This window comes from Rhinichthys klamathensis, unplaced genomic scaffold (genome assembly GCF_029890125.1).
Source record: "Rhinichthys klamathensis goyatoka isolate OS25496 unplaced genomic scaffold, OSU_Roscu_1.1 h1tg000388l_1, whole genome shotgun sequence".
Classification (NCBI taxonomy): Eukaryota; Metazoa; Chordata; class Actinopteri; order Cypriniformes; family Leuciscidae; genus Rhinichthys; species Rhinichthys klamathensis.
Genome location: NW_026606892.1, coordinates 126741 through 151032, shown reverse-complemented (window position 1 = coordinate 151032; position 24292 = coordinate 126741). Strand labels below are relative to the sequence as shown.

Genomic DNA, 24292 nt, shown 5'->3' with positions numbered 1-24292 from the left:
ATGACACCAGTCGCAGAGATGACAGAAGTTTGCTGACATTTATGAATTTAAATATAGTTCTTGAAATGTGAAATGATACCGTTGAATGCCATTACCTTCTGGGGGAACAATAAAAACATAAAAAAAAACAGATTAACACAGACTGTGTTGTGCACTTTCTGGCTAAACACAATATTAGTATGCCAGCTAATTCACCTCGGGTAACAACAACTTCAAAAATAGTCATGGTTTGTCTTAAAAGCCCAATTCCTCGAGTTGAAATGGTAGTTACAGCTATACGTTTTAAAGGGCCGTTCATACCAGGGACGATAACTATAACAATACAGTTTTAACAAGTGTTCTGATTCTATGAGAATAGGGAAGTCCACACTACAGCTATAATGACACAGAGGAACGATATCGCTGGAATCACTTTCAGAACGATTACGTTTTCCAGCTGATGAATAAAAAATAAATTAAATAAATGTAACAGCTAATCAGAATGCACTCGGCTTTAAATCCGCTAATGTAGTTATCGTTATAGTATCATTCTTGGTGTGAAATGACCTCAACAAAGGGGACTATTTCAAATCAAACCCCGTGTCGTACATTAGTTTGAATCTATATCCGTTACCAAGCAAGCTAAAACACCTCAAACTGTTTGCAAGACACTCATGGATATGTTCCTTCTGTGAAGGCCTGTGCGGTTTTCTGTCTATGGTAAGCTCTACAGATTGTCTCAGTCTTGTACCTATTTGTGTCAGTATAAAAGATCCTGTAAATATTGTAAGGCTTTTTATATACAGAGAGTATTGGCCGCTGAGGGACCAAACGTCAAAGGAACAGCTCCAGCCCACGACTAGCATCAACAGATTCTACTAGTGCTCCCATGTAACCACTGGGCAACCGTCTGTTCTACGACTACACCATCACAAGCTTGTCTACATGCAGGATTTGTTCATTCGTACATTGCCAGAGCAGAACAACAGGGAAAACAGCCCAACGTTAGCGTTTCTCTGAGTCTGAGGCTCAGCGCAATGCTCAGCTCAAGGCATATAGCTGGAATGTTTGGATTGAAAAGACTTAGTCTCTCAGGAGGCAGCACTGGAACAGGATGGGCTTGAGTCATCCTTTCCTACCTTACATCCATATAGCATATGTATGAGTATGTACAGTGTACATGAAAGAGTCTGAAAATTATAGTTGTAGTTAGTGATAGACCGATATATGTCGGTCAGCTCGATTATTTGGCCAATGTTCAGCCATTTTTCGGCATTGGGTGATAACACTGGCCGATTAACAGAAGTGTTAAATCTCCTCTTGTTATTTCTATCAGGAATCAGCCAACCTGCTCTCCAGATTTCAGTTTCAACATCAGCCCAATATTGTTCGACCACTAGTTGGAGGAAATCCCAAACCATTGAGATAAAACAAGATTTCCTTAACCATTCGGTATTTGGGCAATAATGTTGTTCATTCAACAATGCCAGGTTTCATGGACAATGATCCTACTCAATTACTTGTTTTATAAGGCAAATATGAACCAGACTTTTGGCTGAAATGTAAAAGGGGTGGAGCGAAGCAAAAAAAAAAATGGCCATGTATTTTTATATAACCTAATGACTTTGATATTTTAAAACTATGTACATTAATAGTAGTGTCAGCTGTTCACTGAAATTAACAGTGTCAATGTCCTATTGGCAAAATCAGACACATCTATGTCTAAATAGCCAAATTAAATTTCAACTGCTTAAAACGGAAAACCTTTTTAAATGCATCAGTTTCATCAGGATTACGCTCTCTAAAATGGAGGTGACTCCTACAATATCAACATTGTTCAATTTGGCATCAAACTGCCAGGCAAAGAACTATGGTGGCCTACATCAAGCGACTTGTTGGCTTGCTACCTGCTCATGTGAACGGCCTTTCGTTAAAAGATCTCAGATATCCTTCAGTCAAACAACAGAAACTGACCAACACAACAAATCTACATATGCATATATATATATATACATATATACGGGTAAATCGGTATAAAATAGCTTATAAACAACAGCTATAACAGAAATCCCCCCCAAAAATGCTTTTGTATAATGAAAAAAGTGGTGCCATGTTTTTTTTCTTCTTGTTTTTGGGGTGGGGTGGGTTTTTTTTTTGCCTAGTGCTGTGTACATTACCTTGTTTTACTTAAAAAAAAAAAAATAAAAAAATTCCACCCTCCCTGGTGACCCCACACAAATATAGTGCACTGCAGTGGTTTTCCTGCTGAGAACATTTGGCCAGCTCTACGAAAGATGTAGTGATAGTCCTTGTAGTGACACCCCCCTCTGCTTGTCTGCATCTTCAGAACACAGAGGGTTAAAGTCAGGCACAAGTGGCTTGAGAATGGCAAGTCCGTCACGCTTCATCTCCGTTGCTCGTTCTCTCTCCACCTCACGCTGGGAGATGTGTTGCAGAGCCACTGGAATTAAACTGCTGCCCGTTCGCGCTCCACGTAGTCCACTGCTGTTACAACAAGATGCATTTGTCTTTGTCCTTGGCTTCCTTCTTGGGTTTGCGTTCCCCCGTCGAGGGCTGTTTTCCTGGGCTCGGAGAAGCCGTGGCTCCCCCTGCTGAGGCTCCAGCAGCTGCCGCTCGATCCACCTGGTCAGCACCCGCTGCTGGCTGTTGTTCCTGCAGACAGGAGAAGAACAAATTAACCTCTTATTTGAACTCTTTCAAACTGGCATTAAATGAACATTCACCCTATCTTATTGTGAACGATTCATCCATGCGTACATTTCATTTTTGACCTTTTTGACCTATAATATTTCATAAAAATGTCATAATTCAATCTTCTGGTGAAATGACAGTCTTCTCTCTACTGTCGTTTGCAAGCTTGTTTAAATGCATTAGTGCCCATCCACTTTTAAAAACAATGGAGAATTATTCAGTGAAAGTTTGTTTACATACAAATATTTGTATGTATAGACTAAAGACACTATATTACAAAATATGATATATATATATATATATATATATATATATATACATATAGTCAAACTAAAAATTATTCAGACACCAAATATAATTTTTTTTTTTTTTTTACTAGTGGGTTGTAGGACACTATAGTTAATTTATGTAAGTGAGAATAGCAAAATAAAGTAAACTGTGACATTATACCCCAAAATTCTTCATACAGTGGACTACCAGTAAAATGTATTCAAATTTGGGACACTTTGACCTGACCATGTTTTACCTAAGTGTTTTTTCTTTCATTGCTAAGGTGACCTTTTTACACCACAGACTGAACAAAATTAAGCATTGCTTGGTAATTGGTTGACCTAAATTGGTATTATCTAAATGTGTACTTAAATTTAACAGCTGACAGCAATTCAACTTAAAGGTGCTCTAAGCGATGTCACGCGTTTTTTAGGTCAAAACTTTTTTTGTCACATACAGCAAACATCTCCTCACTATCCGCTAGCTGTCTGTCCCCTGAACACACTGTAAAAAAACGCGGCCTCTGCAGACACCCCAGGCTCCACAAACGGCAACAAAAACAAACTGGGCTTACCCGCACCATGAAACATAACAAACTGTTCCAGCCAATGACCGACAAGAAGGGTTTGGGGGGTTAGTGTGCGGATGAGGAGGAGGGAGGGTCTAGCTAGCCTCCGTTTTGTTTTACAATAGTTCGAACGTCAACAAGAAGTGACGTCACCCAGGATCGCTTAGAGAACCTTTAATTCATTTGTGAGACAGTCTAACAGAAGGATGGCCAAAACCAGTGAAATATCAACTGATTAGATAACTCTGAGTTCTTGTCATATTTTATTACCATTTTCTAAACTATAGCGAATAAACTGTGATAATGTGAGAAATGTTGAAGGTGTCTGAATAAATTTTGGTTTGACTGTGTATGTATATATATATATATATATATATATTGAAGTTTATTAGGGTAACTCACCTGTGCCTGTGCAGCTTCTGCCGCTTCTGCCTGCGCCTGTTCCTGCTCCTGATAGTACTGTGACGCTCTGCGGTCCTCCTCCTCTTGCAGCTTCTTGGCCAGCTCTAGATCACTGATGCCTTCTGGGATCTGTTCCCAACCCAGGTCTGAGGCCTGCTGCTCCTGCTGCAGAGACAGCGCCATCAGGTAGTCCTACACATACAGAGGGGGAAAACTTACATTGTGTCATCATCTACTCAGTCCTCGTGTTGTACAAAACCCATATGATTGTTTTTCCATGACCCAAATTGAGTTATTTGGCAGATTGTCCAGGCTGAACAAGTGGATGATGACAGTGTTGTATAATGAATGTACCAGAATTTATGGTGTAGAAGGCAATAATATATAGATATTATTAACGGTAACATTCAAAAGTGTAACATTAGAATTGTCTTCAGTCACTTTTGATCAATTTAATTCATCCTTTCTGAATTGAAGTATTCATTTATTTAAAAACATAATCCTACTGACCCCACATTTTTTGAACATAGTGTATTTTTCATATATTTATACTACTAGTTGCCTTTAGTGCAGCCTGAACACTCTGCTAAATAACTCCTTTTGGGTTCCACAAAATAAAAATCATACGCCTTTGGAACATAATGAGCGCGAGTAAACAAATTTGTGGGTAAACGATTACTCTCTGTGTAGAGCACTATAATACAGCTTAGCCTGAATCCTTACATTAGTAATGAGCTTACATAATATTTCACGCTCATTACATTATGCATATCCTGAGAGTTAGCCCATGACCATTTAGTTTACTAAACTAAAAACCAATTAGTTTGCTGACTGACTGACCAAATGTTTAGAGCACGGTGATCTCCAAGCCCTTTACTCAAATAGACACTTCATTATTAAACAGCCAATACAACAGCAGAAGAAAGAAAGGGAAAGAAGGAATATGTGTTACGTGAGGCACTTTGGTCCGGTCATCAGGCATTAAAGGCTCCCAAAGGCACAGAGGGAGGGTTACACAGAGCTGGAGGGAGGATTTGGGAGCTTTTAACATCAATAATTGAGGAGCTTTCCAGCGGGCAATGGAGCAGAATTGGTGCTAGAGGACAGCAGTGCACTACTCTCTCACAGAGCCTGGCTGCGTCTCAGCATTCACGGCTCACTGTAACATTAGTCTCCAGAGCTTGCCTTTATCTGAGGGTCACTGTGGCTTTGCACAATCATGAAATCTCTTAGTCACCCCATTTGGTACACACACAGGATATTTCCTGAGTGATTACTTTAATACCACAAATAAAATATCAGGAACTGAAATGTTTAAATGGGTTCTTGATGTCCAGAAGCATAGGAAATATTTAAAAGCTTTGAGGATTGGATCTTTAAAAAGTAATTATTAAAAGTAATTAATGCTTTTCATAAGACAAGTACCTGGAAATGACCCAGAACATTTGATCATGTGTTGAAAAGTTTTGGGACAAGTAACCACCTGAATTCCCAACTCGCTCTATCTAATATCTGCTTAATGGCATCAAGGCAGCAGTGTTTGTGATAATTCACTGTAATTTATAGCATTTATAGTTGCTAGTAATTATTTTTAAACAGTGTCATTTTTAGGAAACAAAATCAATTGTATAATGTTGTTGTCGAACAGATTAGGAGTGACAACCTCATTTAGTTAAAGTTTGTAGTCGGTAAGATTTTAAAAAAATTTTTTTGAAAGCTCACCAAACCTCTCTTATGCTTAACAAAGCTGCATCTATTTGATAAAAAAAAAAAAAATACAGAGAGAAAAGATATGTGACCCTACCCAGCCTGTGAAAACCCAGCTAATGTCATTTTTTTGTGATTCACTGTTTTCTACATAAAATCATCCTACATAATGTAAAGAACATTCTGTGAAAATATAACCTTGATATCTTTAATATTGACTGTGTCAAATATTTGCTGAATTTCGGGCTCAGAAAATTATTGTGAAATATCATTATAATTAAAGATAACTTTTCTATTTTAACAGAAAAGCAAAGCTGAATGTTCAGCATCATTACTCCAGTCTTCAATGTCACATGACCCTTCAGAAATCATTCTAATATGCTGATTTGCTGCTCAAGAAACATTTTTTAATATTGTCAATGTTGAACATGGTTGTATTGCTTTATATTTTGTAAAAAAAAAATGTGATACATTTTTTTTTTCAGGATTCTTTGATGAATATAGAAAGTTCAAAAGAACAGCATTTATTTGTAACCTGTGTAATCTTTTCAAACAATGAATGTAAAGGTCTTTAGTCCGTGTGTCCACCAAAGTTGAGCACTCGCCGAGAGTTGAAGAATGTTCAACTTTGGGAAAAACGCAGCGCTCATCACTGTCACTTATTACCCAGCCGTCCAATCACAGTGGAGGAGGGGCGGGACAAATACAACACCAACCAACCACCACATCCTGCTTATACATATATTGGCCTTATACATATATTGGCCATATATTGGGATATTCCGTATCATAGCAAGCAAAGAGACTCAAATGAAAAAAAAGCTTTGGTGGACAGGCGGCCTTACTGTTACTTTTGATCAATTTAATGTGTCCTTGCTAAAGAAAACTATTTATTTCTTAATAAAACTAATAATTTATTAATAATATATGACTGAAATTACACTCACAACTTCATCAACCCCAGTGAACTGTGTGACATCCCACTGTATGAGCTTTCTCATAGTGGCGTCATGCAAATGTTCCCTGAGAAACAATTACAGTACAGTGTTTATGACTGAACAACACTCAGCACTCCTAAGGAGTGATTAGTCCTGACCTGATCGATCTGGTCCTGCTGACCACGGTACACCGTTTCCGGGTCAGAGGGCGGCCTCAGATGAAACTCTGAGTCGCAGAAGTTCCCATCTCCATCAACATTATGCAGACTTTCCCAAACCACCTTCTCCTCAGTGAGAAACCCCTGATCTGTCACTAGCAAGTACAGCTGGGCCTGAGGAACACAGAGAGAGCATTTATAAAAAACACTTCAGCGGCCTAAAACACTCTCGTCCATCAATCTTTCAGCGCACACACAGACAGAGCAGCAGTGGTGTCAAGTTCTGAAGTGTGTACATGAGGATCATGGAGGAGTTTAATCTGTTGGCGAAGTGTATCCTGCTGTTTCAGAACAACTCCACTTCCTCCAGATAAAAGACAGAGGCTCTACAGTCTCCATGATAAGACAGATGGGGGTTATGTAGAGTCAACATCCAAAACAATTCAAATTCTCTGTGACTCTCACATTCAGTTTAGCCCTGAATTAGTGATATGTATATATTTAAATAAAATATTAATTAAAACAAACTATAAAAGTGAACAAATATAAACAAAAACGAAATAGAAATATATATGTTTGTATTTTCAATGAATTCTGGATGGTTTGATTCATTTAGAATTAATCTCCCGAACCTAACTTTTGATCAAAGGTATATTCTGTATAAAAATCCTGTTGATGTTGCTGAAAAATATATGCCAGTAGTTACAATTTTACTGCTAATTATAGCAGAAATAGCAAATTATGAGTGCATTTCACTGTCAAAAAGTATTACAGTTTGATTTGTAGTAGTGCATTTGATGGATCAAACATTAAACAGACTAATAAGATGTTTCTGATGTATTGTTGTGTTTTTAACATATGCAGATGGTATAATTTGTGGTATGTCATATGTGATGAAAATAAAAACTATTAATAACCTAATGCAACTTTACAAACAAGTATTCAAAAAAACTAAAATAAAAAAAACCTAAATAATTTGTCTGCATATCAGCTTACTTGCATGTGATTATGTGCAGACCTTGACCTTTCAAAGATGCCAAATCGTGGTAATTTGGTATCACATATTTATAGTCTTCACAGTAGCAGTTTAAATTTCTGTTGTTAGCCACTGGGGGGCACCAACATACTCTCTATAGACGATTTCATTTACTTATATGAGTGCTTATTCACAGCAGCACAGAGCCATCTTTCAGCATCCATCATCTCAAAACGCTGCAGAAGTAACACTTAAATGTAAACACCTTAAATTTGGTCATAGTGCTGAAGTGATTGTTCCTGAAGAAGACACACAGTTCTCCCTCCTGTACGGTAGAGGTGAGTTCGCACAGGCCATGGTATGTTAGCTGAGTCGCTGTGCTGTTCAGAAACTGCTCTGCCACAAATCCTGGAAAATAAAGAGGCAGTGTGAGACCTCTCTGACACACACAATACAATACAATTTTATGAATGTGAAATCTTGATCTCCACCCTAGCTCTCCTTGGCACATTACAATATCTGATTCGTAAACAAGCCTGATCGTTTCACATAATCAGTCGATTCAGTTCGCAAAATAGTTTTGAATGATTTGTTCACGAACCAGACTGATTTCACTGACTCAATGATCCGGTCGATCACGATCCATGATGATTGTCAGTGAATAACAACTTCTATTTTGGTCTGCTTTTCACACAAAGCCTTCGGAACACTTGGAATAATGTGTATGAGTCACATGGACTAATTTTAGGATACTTTTATGCTACTATATTTTGAAGTCTCAACCTCAATTCATTGTAACTTCAAATTTCTCCAGACAAAAGCAAGTAAGGTTTGAAACAACAGGATGAATGAATGAAGAAAAAAAAATCATGATTGAGTGAACTACTCCTTTAAACACACTCGCTGAAACTATATAATGCGCAAAAATAACACAGCCTGACAGATACAGACTCACGTATGCTTGTACAGGGATAGAGTGTAAGTGGCAGAGGCAGAAAATCAACTGGAGAGAAAAGGGCCATATCAGTGCAGCAACAGAGAACAGACAAGGTGCATTCTGATAAATACACCCTTACAGAAAGAGTGAGAAAAGATGGCGAGGATGAAATATTTAGACACAAACACACTAAGAAAAGTAGAGAGGGTTTCAGACAGCTTAAAACTAAAAGGAAGAAGGGTGCTTAAATGACATTCGAATAGTTGTTTATTTGAATGATGCAAACACTATTCAGGACATAGAGAAATGTATCCAAGACATTAATACATCCAAATGCATGACACCAGTCATAAGGGGAAATGCAACGGATGAGCACTTGCCTTCTGTAAGAAGAGGCCTGGATGAATGTGTGAAAGGAGGAGAAGACAGATAAAAGCAGTGAATACCCACCTTCCCCCGCCAGCTCGCTGCTGTCTGACTGCTTACAGCTGATTATCTTCTCCACCAACTGGTTATAACTACAGTTCCCCACTGCCTTCACTATATCAGCCATCTACAGAGAGCCATAAAAAAGAGAGACAACATGCCGGTCAAAATATTAGCATGAATGTTAACGTTCCACATAGGTGATTTTTTTTTATAAGGGCTATCAATTTAATGTGTTCATTTAATCAATCAATTTAATCTGTACATAATGTACCTGCAAACCGCAGCACGTTTTTAACAGCTGAAATGTTTTTAACTCGACACGCCGTTGTGAAACCATGATGCTCCGGGCGCAATGCGTAAAAAAACCCATTGGCTGACAAACTCAACTGAATAGATTGTTTTTGTAGCCCATTGATGAGCTTATGTCCAATGATATGGAACTAAAACCAACCATATATTGATTTTAAAGTTTTTTTTAGTGAAGTCTACTAAATAATTGTATCTGTTTGTCAGAAAGAAAATGTAAATGTGTATCTTAATTTGAGGGGTTTTCTTAGCAAGTACTAATATGTGCAATTATTTGCAATTAATCGGATAAATAAGCATTTATTATATTTATAAATCATTTAAATTTTTACCATTTTGTAATTCATTATTTATTGATTGACAGTCCTTTTTATTGATTTTTTACTAAAGCTGCTTATGCACTGCATATAATGCATTTGTGAATCTGAACATATGACTACTGTAGAATGAGATTCTGAAATTAAAGCCCACATGCAGACCTGTGGGTCGACCAGCCATCCGTGGTAGAGTGGGATATCCAGCAGGTCGAAGACGATGCACTCGGGTGTGTACTCGAATACCCGCACATCTGTGAACTTAACGTTTACATCCAGACCTGTCTGCAGTTTATGCAGCACCGCCATAGCATCACTCATATTCTAGAGATTAGAGAAAGAGACAGAGCGAGCAAAGGAATTATAAAGGCAAATACAAAAACAATGAGGGAATAGTAACTTTACTTTTTTTCAAACACAACAAATGCATGCATTTCTGTTAAATGGCACACCCAATTAATTGTCTCACTACCCGGAGCAGGAAAAATCTCATAACTCTAGACTAGCGACTAAAGAGCTCAAAACACCCAGAGTTCACCTCCTTTACTTCCGGTCATTTTGATCATAATGACCCTCCAATGACTCTCAAACACAAGCCACAGCAAAACTGCAGTTCAACAGTTCAAGTGTGAAGTTGAACGTGTGTGCGTGTGTTCGGCATTTTATATTACGTTCCAGATCCTATGATAATAATAATAATCTGTCCAGCTCTCCTCTAACTTTTAAGGACTCACAGTATGACCATCTGTTATGCTGATTGGTCACAGCACACAAAATGAGTTTGTGTGGACAGTTGTTGGGAATGGGATTAGAGCTTGTAACACAACCATGTATCAACCACTTGATACATCAAACCCCATGAATCCCTAGAAACCAGAGAGATTATCTTTGCCCTTCTGTCTCTTCTGTCATTTCCTGGTTTTACAAGGGGTGTCCTTGCACTTTCACTTAATTCAGTCCCATTCACTGGAATTCTGGATTTGATTTTAAAAGTTCCAGTTCTGGAAGCTGACTGGTCAACAGCATTCAGTTCTTATCTAAGTATTATTAATATTAGTAATTATACACATTTTAAATGTGCTTTTATTTTTATATGATCAGTTATCTTTTTTTTCTAATTTTGTTATTGTGCCTTTGTCATTTTTATATTTCTATTCATCTTTATTTTTATTTGAGTTTTAGGTTTAGTCATTTTAGTAGCTCAACATTGCCATGGCAACATTTCTAATTTTCATTTAAGTTTTCATCAAATATTTATATTTTATTTCAACTTCAATCGAAAACAATTTTTAATAGGCCTAGTTTTAGTTAACAAGAACACTGACAACGTTCCAGCTGTGCTAAAAGAATTCTAATAGAAATCTGTGTACCCGTTTTATAAAAGCTATAAGGCAGTTAAGACCATCCTAACTTGTGAACAGTCAAAGGGGTTGCTAACAAAAAGCCTGTATCTGTGACTTAATTTATGATAGAAGTTTTTCAGATTAAGCCATTTATGAGATCCCAAATTCATTTTCACTTTGAATACGTTCACGCGGTCAGTGTTTGGGATCCACACATGTATAAATACTAAAAGGTGTGACTCTCATTGTCTTGTACACAGACAGGATCAGAACAAATACTGAGGTCAATCCTATTCTAGCGATAATCTTGATTAATGCCTATAACGATAGTGACAGATAATGATCATTAAAATGAAGACTTTTTGTTATATGTCTTCAATGATTAAATTCTAAACTGAATTTCAGGCAACTCACGCTACTTTCATCCTCTCAGAACATATCAAGAGAACAAATTTGGTTTTGACTACTTGAAAATTTCAAGTAGTCATTTCCGATCTAGACAGCAGTCCATCTTTGTCATACCCGAACTGTATTTAGCACTCGGAACGAGACCAAACCTGACAACCATATTCTGACACCGAGTGAGCACAGCCTTCATCTCACCTTGACTCCGATCAGAATAGCACAGGTCATCATCTCGCAGCTCAATACTAAAGTATGATGTTTCCAAACCAACACTAGACACCTTTAGAGAACTGCTAAGTCATGAGTCCCAGCTCTCCTGGAAAACGAGCCAGGATGAATCAGTGTGGCACAGGCTGACCCGATGGCCAGTGGGTGGATGAGAGCATGTAGAACTGGCACCGGGGTCAGATGAGCGTTAACAGATTAGCCAAGACCTATCCACCCACAGCTCCCATTCAGTCCGGTTGAGCCCAGTAACGCTTCCAACCCCCACCCACGCCCAGCCTGTGTGTGGCCCGGCTCTGTCCCCGTGCCCCTGCCAGCGTTTCTGATCCACTCCACTGCCCTGACCCACTTTTCCAATATTCACTGAGAAGGCTACACAAGCTTTAATACAATCAAAACATCTATTAGACTGAAAAACGGCTGATAAACACAGTCAAACCTGAGTGATGTTAATACATGCACTGTTTGCACAGGCTAAACACACACAGATAGCAGACAGGCCCATTAAAGTTCTTCCGGACCTTTTGTGTGTGTGTGTGTGTGTGTGTGTGTCCCTCACTCTCTCTTACTGCCAAAAAGCGCTTCACTAACTGTCAACACACACACAGAGCCTGGCCAAAGACTGTCAGCTGACCTACAGTGTAGAGAAACAGCATTATTCAAGCATGAATGAAGCTCAGTTAAACTCTAAACGATAAGTACATTATAAAAACCAAAACTAGATCAAAACACAGGCACAAAGCAAAATCTCCTTTAGACAGCAGAAGAAGAGCAGTAAAGGAGCATGAATCCAGTCAGCCTCCACCTACTCCAATAAACAAGAACACACACTCGGGAACATCAGACACATTGTTGTCTTAATCCTCACATCCTCAAACTCGCATACAAAATAGACTCGGCTTTGAACTGCTTGGAAGTGAGATATTTTAAAATGAATATATTATAAATGGCAATTAAAAGAGACTCACATTAGCACTATTATATTATAAACTATTTAATAAACTATTAACATACTGGGGGAATATCAAAAAGACTGTCAAGAACCTGATGTTAGGGTCATAATTTATGGGAAAAATTAGAATATATATATATATATATATATATATATATATATATATATATATATATATGTAATAAATTACCTTTCAAAAGTTTGGGGTCAGTAAGATTACTTTGTTTTTGAAAGAAGTCTCTAATTAAGGCTCAATTTATGTAATGAGAAATACAGTAAGAAATGTATATTGTGAAATAATATTAAACTTTAAAATAACTGTTTTAATATGTTTTAAAAAGTGTGTAAAACCCCTTATATGGCAAAGCTGAATTTTCAGCATCATTACTCCAGTCTTCAGTGTCACATCTTCAGTGTCACATGATCCTTCAGAAATCATCCTAATATGCTGATTTGGTGCTCAAAAAACATTTCTTATTATTAGCAATGTTGAAAACAGTTGTACAGCTTAATATTTTTGTGGAAACCATGGCACATTTTTTCAGGATTCTTTGATGAATAGAAAGATTTATTTGAAATAGAAATCAGTTGCACTTGCAACAATACAATTCCTCTACTGACACGTTTGATCAATTTAATGCATCCATGCTCTATAAAAGTATTAATTTATTTTAAAAAATGAAATAAAAACTTTTGATTGGTGTGGTTACAGCCTCTAACTAGCCTTAACTGGCAATCTTACCATAACTGACCTGAATAGATTCTAGAATATAGACAGATTCTACAATAGATTATTATTATTGTAGTATAATAACTAATTGGCATTCTAACCTAAATTCGAGGTCGTGATAAAATGGAGTCAGATAAAAGCTTAATTGGAATCAAATTACTCCACGCGGAAAATACAGTAACACACCTTTTTTCCAAACTGTCGTTGGACCGATTGGGCGGGCCTTACAGTAATGAAAATCATAATCTATAAAAAAATAATTCTCCAGTATTTCTTTATTGCATTATGGCAATTAGAATTAGACTCACATTTTTGGTAATGATAATTGGGGGTAAATCAGTATTTGCTAAATATGATTTTTTCCCTTTTGATTTGGGGGTGAAATATGACTTGTTCGTTTTTGACAGGCTTTGTGGTATAATAAATATTATAAACAATCTAATAAAGAGAAAGCCCAGAACATGCATCCCATACCAGCCACGTGTGAAGAGAAATGAGCCATCTCTCTCTTAACCCAATCTCCTTACATACCAAACGCTGTACAGCAAACAGCTCTATAAAAGGTTCATACTCTCTCAATGCAACACAATGATGATATTTACTCCTGCCATTATATAAACAGTTGGATCCAGACAGGAATGGACCATTCTTTCACAATTCCTTTAATTCAATGGTGATTCCATGCATATTTCCTGCTGGGATGGATGGGTGTTGATCTAGATGACTAACACAGCTTGTTTCCTAAAAGTACTGTAATGCCACAGAGAATAAGTGGCTGTTTAATGACAGAGAACCAAGCCATGCTCTCTACAAGAACAAAAGGATGTTTTGAGAAGAGATGCAAGAATGTGAGAAATATATCTTTCTGTCTAAGTGTCTACATGTTTCTTGGCTAATGTTTTCTCCTCTGTCAGAGCCTTAGGCCTCACCTTTCACTCCTCGTTCTGAGTGTTAGCACTGCACCACCACACAAACACACTATGTATGTAAACAGACTGGCAATCTTCGATAGACTTCTTTTCTGTGAGTCACGAGCAAAACTGCTGTTTCTGTTACCTGTTCGTAGTTCAACCGCTGAGCCTCTGAGATCTCTTTTGGCTTGGCTTCAAGGATATAGTCTCCTGTTGTGATGGAGTGAAAGCAAGAAAGAAAAAGAAAGGGAGGGTTAGAGAAAAAAACATTTGAGAGACAGCACAATTATGGAAAACACATGCTCACAGGAGACACCACTCTCCTCTTCACCCTGTTGCAATTAACAAACTGTCTACATACGGCAATAAACCAAAAGCAGTAGATATTTACAACCCCAGCCTTTCTGTATTTACAGCTTTAGTGTGAATGTCTGCCAATACTGTGGCAAGACAGTGATTGGAGCCTACCGGTTTTAGTGGATGGGCCTACAAGGTCAAACTAGCATGTCACAAAGTTTGTTTACATGTGCATTTGTACGTTTTTGTGTTGTTGAGCTACAACAATCACCTGTCTGTTCAATATATATATACACATTACGCAATGCATAATCAAAAATTACAAATATACATCAAATTACATATTAAAATGTATGTACAGTATATACAAATAGACTAGAGGCTAACTGAAATCTGTTTAATGTGTATATACAGGTGGGGCAATGCTGAGCGAGCAACAATCGCATTATGTAGGTCTGTTAGTCCGACTTCACAAAAACCAAACTACTATGATTTCAATCAGACTAGAGCTGTTACATGACACTGTAAAAAGACTTGATTTAATCAGACTGAAATACAACTTAAAGTGCATGTAAACATACTCGGAGGTGGTCAAAGATGCAAATATCTCATTTGTAGTGTAAACGTAGGTGTAGTGCAGTTACCTTAGTGAAATTTCAGCAAAATTTCCACTGTCCATTGTCAATAATGTAGTGATATGAAGCACAGCTCATACAGAAGTCTCTTTCAAACCAAACAGCTTTCTATTGGTCAACAAGGCGAACTTGTGAGACAAATTTGAACCCAGTGTGAAACCTTTCGTCCTTAAGTTCCTATTGAAATGACTGGATTTCACAGAACAATGGTAAATGCGGCTGTACCAATGTTTTCTTATTTGTGAATGACTGCCTATTCATGTAACACATGATTGTACCAAAACAGTTTTAAAACACTGCTTGCTAGATACACTTTAAACAACTGTTACTGTCCGATCAGACCGATCCAAAACTATGGTATGAAAATGTATGTTAATACCACCAGGTGCAAACAGGGAGTGAGATTGTCAAGGAAGTAATGTACAGTAATGTAGTGACGTATTGTCAATGTACACTTTCTTTTCTTTTCTCTTATATTCTATATCTATTTAAAAAAAAGTATAATGCGTTAGATAAACTGGGAAGGGTCACAGCACTTGCATATTGTTGTCCTATTGTTAGTTTAATTGCTTTTATTGTATTTACTTAAGTTAAACAAAATGTCTTGTTTGTATATGTATAGTCTATGTATAGAGATTTGTTGTGTAGTATTGTCTTTTTTAATGTTTTTTTTTCTTTGCAACTTTTTGGCCGCCTATCTTGGCCAGGACTCCCTGGGAGAAGAGTTACAGTAACTCAATGGGACTATTCCTGGTTAAATAAAGGTTAAATAAAATAAAATAAAATAAAATACAATAAAAATTCGCGCTAAGGCTTAGTGCGGTTTTCAAATTGCAAAAGTGGTGATTTAATTAAAAAAAATATGCGCTGCCTATTTCAGAGTGAAGCTTGGTTCAATGTTCTTCCACATGAGCAGCTCATTATCCGCAGGTGTTTGAAAATTAAGAAATGATCACTGTAGTAATATTTCTTATTTTCATTTATTATTAATAATTATTCTTTTTCCCCAAATGGTGTAGTGGTACAAGGCCTGGGAGAAAAACAAGTGGTACAAACTGACCTCAAAACAAGTAGTTTCAGAATTCAACTCAACATTTAGTTTGACCTCTATGCAAGTTTTATCATTGTCCTCCTTTTATTGTCTTGTCCGAACTAACTCTCCTGCAGATCAGTGAAGGGGGCTGGAACAGAGAGAGAGGGCAGCCATGGCTGCTGGCATACTGGCATACATGAGAAGAACTGACCCTGGGTTTTGCTCTAATACAGGAGCACCTGTCATCTGACTGTCTCATTAACATTCTGAACACACATACAGCTCTAGGTACAGGAGCACCGCTCGGCTGTACTGACCATTAAATCAAGGCCAAATCACTGCAAATTCCTTTCCAGAGCAGTCTATTGCTATCGATTCCCACATACTTGTCACCTTTCAAAGCTTTCCAGTGACTTATCATTGTACTAATAATTCAGCGACACCGAATTATATGGTTGCACCTGCCATAGTTCAAAACAAACAAGTTCAAAATGCCAGAGGAAGCCTAGATGTTTCTGCTCTGACAAAGCACGAACGTGTGAGAGAGAAGCGTGAAGCTCGGCTGTTTTATTTTCGTCCCACTCCCTCAGACTCCAGCTTCCTCTGATCAGTGCCAAGAATGCGGCCCAGCACAGGCAGGTTCATTTGGGCTACTTTCGCTTAGCAAAAACACTTCGTTCCAACTCCCGCCTCTTCATTTCTCTCTCAGTTCATCTCCAGCTGATCTCTTCCTCAGTCAATTTCTTTGTCTCTCCCATACCAGGCCTCTCCTTTAATCAGAACCCATTAAAAAGCTTCTGCTGCTACTCACACTGCTTTACAAACTTCTTTACTGCTCTCATTCACTTTATAACATCAAGCTGTAAAGGGATAGTTCAGCCAAAATGAGGATTTTGTCATTGTGGTCTCATATGGCTCCAAACCCGCATGGCTTTATGTCTTCTGTGGAACACAAAAAGAGAATTGTACTTGCTGCATTTTTTCATGATAATAGCCAGCATGGAGATGAGACTTTTTAACATAAAAATGTACCATCATATATCATAAAAGTGGTCCATAAGATGGCGTGCGGCATATTCTAGGTCTTTTGAAGATTGTGTGAGTAACAGACTGATATTTAAATCTTTATATACTTGATAACTCTCAAAACTCTCATGAACAAGTTACAGCCAATTTCTGCCAAATAACTTTTTTGGGGTCTAATTGTCACACAAATGTAACATAAAAAAAGACAAGTATGCACAAGAATATGCCAACTTTTATGGTGATTTTGCATTCGTTTTTTGAAGCTGGAAAGCCTCAGTCTGTTTTCACAGTAGTTTCACAGAGCGACCAAGTGAATTCTTAAAAAAATTCTTCGTGTGTGTTCCACAAATATATAAAGTGTTACAGGTTTGGAATAATATCAAGCTGAGTAAATGACATAGGCCTAATTTTCATTTTTGACAACAGGGACAATAATGAGACAAAACAAAGCTTCCCCAAGTCTTACATTTTCACACTGCAATTGTCTTTTTTTAATTGTTGGAATGATGAACAATTTATTCAGGCAACCAAAAACATATAACGACAAAAATCAGTCATCAAGGGTTTGGCCAAATTGTTTTGATGCTAATAAAATAAATTACACTTCTGTATCAATTCAATGCATTGAACATTGATCAAGCCAGTTTAGTGTAAAAAAAACTTGGGTTACTTGGGAAACATACTAGATGCTCAGAAAATGACCAGTAACTGAAGTGCATGCTTTAATCAAATCAGTTAAGACTGCGCAGTTGACAGGGTTTGTTCATGGGCCACTGACTTTGCCTGGAAATAAAACACTAACAGTGCTGTAAAGTACAGCAGAGGAGAGTGTGATAGATGCTGTCTAATGGAGTTAAACAGCTTACTGCACCTAGGGAAGAGAAAAGCAATTTACAGATGCCTGTGTAGCTAACCATGGATGTCTCATAGAGCATAAGTGAGTATGCTTCTGAATAAATGCAGCTCTAAGCTATGATGGGAGTACCTCAAAAGGAACATTCAGAAGGTCAAACATTCAACAGCAAATGTAAAAAAGTGCCCAGCTGGCACACTCTCCATCTGACACGTTTTGTATCTAGGGGATTTCCGTTTCTGTGTCAGGCATGCTTTAAATGACATGGATGTGTGTGCTTATCAACAGCTCAGCAATATGAGGAATACTTTAGAGTGGTCTCTAGACAGACAGCTGGGAATGGGGTGTGTATGGCCTCAAGCATGTTCAATGAAGTCAAGTTTTCCAAGCTGCAAAACTGACCCTGACCAGCTTCAGGGGGTAGTATTTCTCATTTCTGAAGCTGTTGTACCCTTGTCACTAGTGTCTTATTATGATGACACATTATGCTCTCCTATTTTATTGCAAGTTCAGTCAAGAATGGGGAATTATTAGAAGAAACGATTATTATATACACATTACATATAATACAAAAAAACCCCATTTAAAATTAAATAACATTATTAGGCTTTCTAAACTTAACTTGGACATTTTGTGTCTCTTTAACCACAGCGTCTGCCATACAAACACATATGCTTAATAAATACTCTTATTCTTGCATACAAAAGTTTGTCAAGTTTTATAACTGAAAATATACTCCAGTGACCACACCTATGTAAGCAATGACATTTTGAGACCACATCCTCTGCGGTCACAACCACAGCACTTTATGAGGGTGAGCAAGGCACAAGCTGGCAAAGTTCATAAAGTCTAGACTTTCCAGCAAGATTTCAAACGAAGCACAATCTGAATCCAGTAAAGATCACCCTGATTAAGGCTCATTAGCCGCAACGCGTCGGTATGCGGTTACTTGAAAACTGTTTTTAATTGCCTAAGCCATAATGAAATAAAGATTTTTTATATACATTTACTTTAACTCTGTTAAGTGCCTTGATTTGTTTTTATGAGTCGCATTTTCCCTAGATCCAAAGAGCACCTGGATACGGATTTTTATACCCCGTGCCACGCTTTTTTGCACTCCTTGGGGCTCACAAAGCTATTTTAGACCGGTCTATAGTGTTAGACAATTCTAAAATTTGCTCATAGACTAGTCTAATGCAAGTTAGACTGTTTCACAAAAATAAAGACTGACTTAATTTAGACCAAAACAATTAGACACCTTACCCCCAGGCTAACTTAGGTCTAAGACTCGGTTGGCAATGGCAACCAGAAGTAACAATCAGTTACATTACAAACAGCCGAAAGAAAAGGGAAAATGGCCCTTACCATATATATTCATCACCATTTCAGTGGTGTCTTTAAGTTTCTCTTGGGGTCCTCCTCCCGTTTTTGGATATTTCCTCTTAAATTTTTCTTTTTTGGCATCTTGTACTATGTTTTTGTATCTTTTCTGTACGTCTTTAACGCTCCGCTCAATGGTCGGATTAACGCTGTTAACTGTCGTAGCAATCTTTTTCCAAATTAAACATTTCATTCTCCGCTAAATTTCCCAAGTAAAATGTCCTTGTAACTGTTATACTCCTCCAACAAACACATATTTTCCGCTGGGGTAAACTGCACTGAGCGGTTGAATGCGCTTACTCGATCCCCCATGTTTTTTGTTTTGAAAAGTGCCTTATTTTACCCAGAATGCATTGCAGTGTAGTCCTACTTAAGATAGTCAGAGTCTTAAGTGCTTTGTGCAACGGTCTGATTTAGATGTCTATCAGAAGTCTGACTATCTACTATATCTAAGCCGTAGTCAAAGTCTATCTTTGTGAAACCGGCCCCTTGTCTTCTGAATCCAGTAAAGATTGTGCATTTTATAAATTGCTTGTGATGTTCCGCTTTGGATACAAGTATCTGTTAAATGACTAAATGTGTTTGTAAAGGTCTTTAAGGAGTGCTAAGAGAAACCACTGAACATACATCGACCTCTGAACAACACCTACAGAGCTGATATCTAGATTCATCTCATACTTGGCATTTCTGGAGTGTGTGAGGCCAAATAAAACTTTTTTTCCTTAACAATCTGCTTTTACATTCCATCACTGATATTTAGGACTAGTGGACAAGATGCTTTTAAACTATTAAAAACTTTTTTTTAAACAAGTAATAAAAAAGCTAATGCAATGCGAGAAACTGAGGTCCAAGCAACTGTCTCACTGCAGTAACGCAACACTTCTGTGTCCCAGGTCAACATGCCACAGTGGAAATAGGGATCTGGATTCTGTGACGTTACAAGAGGACGAGCCCTTGGGTATTTCCCTGATCTGGTGCTGTCCATCAGACATATCACATTTTCTGGTTCTCCGATGTTTATAAGGCTGTTTATCGAACGCACAACAGAGTATAATTTGATTTACAGACTAACTTTATGAATGGAAAAGCTCAGATTTTCTTGAAGAGGTACATGCAGAAAATAACCATATGTTGAAATTACATTACACAATCCTATAATTAGGATGACATCCCTAGCCTTTGCATGATTCCTACTATAATTTGGTGTCCTATAGTGGATAAATTTACATTTTTGGGAACAAACTAGCAATTAGTGACATGAAGCTGCAGAAAGAAGTAGACAGAAAGACTTGAGCCTAGCTTTCCCATTATAGTGTTGTCAGTGAGCCCACCATACTTTGCATCACTCTCAACATCTTTTTTTTATTAGCTCTTCAAATGAAATAAAACCTTAAACATCTTTCTTCTACTGAACCCTCCATTGCATAGATACTGTGTCAACAAGACCACATAAAGAGTCCACATTTATAATGCATATGAAATGCTTGCTTACCCAGATATTCCATCAGCTGCTCTGCCGTTATTATCTCCATCATTGGTGGCAGCTTGACCTGTGCCAAAAAACCCCAGAGAGAAATCATTTTAAAAGCAGTTTAAATGACAAATTGCTCATGGTCATATACAAGACCTCTTATCCTTCAACAATTATGCTATGTAACACACATACAAAGGGGTTACTAATGGTGTTGAAATGGACTGCTGTATCAGCATAAATGCACTATGAGAAGATTGAAGGAAATAAAATAGGCATCATCTTAAAAACAGCCTGAAAGTGGCTATCATCTCCATAAGAAGCCAGTAGCTTTTAAGCAGTCACAGCTGAAAAACATAGTGCCTCCTTTTTCAAGATGAAAGACTGAGCACTGAAATAGCGCCTCGTGTGCCTGCCAACTCACTGTCAAAGCCAATAATTAAATGTCATCTTTATAATGCAAATGAGTCCAGGGCTGAAAGCCAGAAGTTACTGGTGTGTCTGTCTGTTTAGGATGTAACCATGATACTGGTATGCGCCGTCTACAAATAAAGGGGATGATATTTAAAAATCTGGAGATAGAGAGACAAATCTGAAGATGAAAACAGAATCCAAACAGAATTACAAGTCAATCTCAATGAACTACTTTTCAAATGCTATTGCAAAAAAAAAAAATCATGTCTCCACATTTTTACAATTTGTTTAGTCAAATATGGACTATAGTTTAGCCTAATAAGTCACCATTTATTAACAATTAATGAAATGTAAAAAACATAAAATCAGCGGTGTTCACATTTAGTTCCCAATGGACCCTTTTCACAGACTGTGATGATACGTTTCCACATTTATCAACATCAACGTGAATATTTTAAATTTTTTCAGTTAACGCTATACTTTGTGTTATATACCATATATGTTATATGGCAGTAAATTACAAAAAGGAAAAAAAGAATGAACACTGCTGAGAGGGTATTTAATACAATGGCAGAGGGAGTGACAGCAAAGATCACATCATTTTCTCTACAAACTGCTGCGATCAATCTCTCTATATTCTTTCCATTTTTTGGAAAGTCGTGGAAACGCCAAAATATATTTTTTTTCTTTTGCTATTTGAGCAAATGGATATAGAAGAGTAATATTTGCTGTCATCTCCCATTCACCACTATAGAAGTTTACGCAATTATGACAACTTCCGCTTCTGAGAAAATCAGAAATGTGAAAAGGGTCCATATAGTACTTGTGGTTTTTATATGGACTTTATATTGACACCTAAAGGTGTGAATGCATGAAGTTTCTTGCATTGTAGTTTGTTTTATTACTCAGTCAAGCAACTTAGATATTTTTTTGTACCCATTCTGTTTGACTTTCTAAATCACACGCATACTGTCCTATACCATCACTAAATAAAGTAAGTATATATTATCAATTTATATTATTTATTAGTAAATTTGTAAACCGCATAACACAGTGGGTCAAGAGATGTCAACATGGCAGCTCCCATGAGAGGGCGACCCGCACTGTGCAGAATAAAACATCGTCTAGAAGACAAACGTGATAGGTTAACCTCTGTGAGTTAGTGTTCCTCATTTTAATCAAGTATATTTTGAATAAGCAAATAATTTATGAATGTGCCTTTATTTAATGCCAGTGACAACTGGTGTACTGGTACTGGTGCTTAGGCTACTAAGTAGAAAACATAATCCAATAAAATGTTTTAAAGGATAATTAGAACACCGGGTAAAACACAGCAACTGCACATCTATAACTTGGCTGGCAGTGTGACCTGTCAAACGAGCAGAATCTCATCTTATTTACCTTCCATGACAATAGCAGGACATTCATAATAGCCAGCAGCGGGCACGGCCCGTTCTCATTCTGTGTGATGATAGGCGTGTTCTCCTCATTCCACTTTATCCACTTGATGTGGTACAACGACTGACCGGTCACCCTGTCTTTAAGACAGGGGATTTTCGTTCCCTCGGCCCCGTATTCACTCTGAATAGCCAAAGCTAGTCCCTTGTCCTCCAGTCCTTCACTGTTGAGGTCTGAACTCGGACAGGAGTTCAGATTGGAGAAGGACTCTAGTGAATCAAAGCTGCGGGACTCTCCTGCGATGCTGGGCTCACTCCCACTCGGAGGACCCTCAGAAACGGTGTGATCGTTTGAATTCGAGTTTGCAGGTTTTGCTTTGTCTGGACACAAATAAGTAGGTTTGGCCAGCTTCGTCGTTTCTTGTGTCCCTCCATCCAAACCGCCCGCTTGCACGTTATTGATGTCAGATTGCTCTCCCGTGAGGTTGTTTACTAACTTTGAGGTGCCACCCTCTTTATTCCCAGCAACGGCCATCAACGGTTCGTATCCCATTCCGTTGCTCAGCTGATCCGCTGCATCGGGCGACAGTTTCTCTGGTAAAACGCTCGGTTGTGCGCTCTTGCTTACTGTCTCAGCAGCATCTGATGTCTGTGTGCAGGGTGTAGCATTAGCACCGCTAGCACTTGCACAAGTACTCAAAGTCTCTCTCTTCTCGCAGACATCTTTCATTCCGCCGACTGTTTTGACATCTGCGGGTTCTGCGCGGATAGCGGTGCACAGGACACTTCCTCCAGCGTCTCGATGAGGGTTTGCATTCTTCTCCATTTCGCTGAACGCACCAACGACAACCTTTAACTATATGGCAAGCTCCAGTCTCAGCTCCGACGACGCCATGACATCTCCACCTCTGACGTCATCCCTTCATGGACACTTATTTACCGACTATACACAAACACTGATTGTATGTGTCATTTTACTAGCAGCTTAAAGGTATAGTCCCCGTCATGTTGTTCCAGACCTGTATTACTTTTTTATTTCGCTTAGCTCAACAGGAGATGTTTGGCAAAATGTTAGACTGACAGCCTTAGGCAATGAAAGTGAATGGCTGTCATCTCCTTTGGTGTTCCAAATAAATAATGACACAATTTTAATTTTAACTCTTATTTTAACAGATATAACCTCTGAATGAATACAAAACAACATGATCAATTTTATATCGGTTATACAACCCAAAATCCAGAAAACTTGGGACATTTTGTTTGTAAAATGCAATAAAATCAAGAATCTGTGATTTGTTAATTATCTTTAATCTTTATTTAAATGACAAAAAATATTTTCAAAGTTTTCACTCACCAACCTAGGTGTATTTTGCAAATATATCTATTTTTTATGGCTGCAACACACTCCAAACAAGCTGGGACAGATGCAAAATAAAAGTGAAAAGCTTATTATCCAAGTTAAACTCTTGAAACGGTCCACAATAAGTAGGTGAATTGGTAATAAGTGAGGGTATCGTGATTGAG

The 24292-nt window shown here is 37.8% G+C and overlaps 1 protein-coding gene across 1 annotated transcript; it reads right to left on the bottom strand.

Annotated features, from left to right (window-relative positions):
* Window positions 1-1731: 1731 nt before the first annotated feature.
* Window positions 1732-23594, bottom strand: mindy2 (MINDY lysine 48 deubiquitinase 2). Its single transcript, XM_056234110.1, has 9 exons — window positions 22773-23594; window positions 20979-21036; window positions 14408-14472; window positions 9862-10020; window positions 9098-9200; window positions 7976-8118; window positions 6735-6908; window positions 3932-4123; window positions 1732-2652 (listed from the first exon to the last, which is right to left on the bottom strand). Exons 1-9 carry the CDS (start codon window positions 23592-23594, stop codon window positions 2488-2490), a joined length of 1881 nt encoding a protein of 626 aa, XP_056090085.1. The 3' UTR covers window positions 1732-2487.
* Between the last annotated feature and the right edge of the window lie 698 nt (window positions 23595-24292).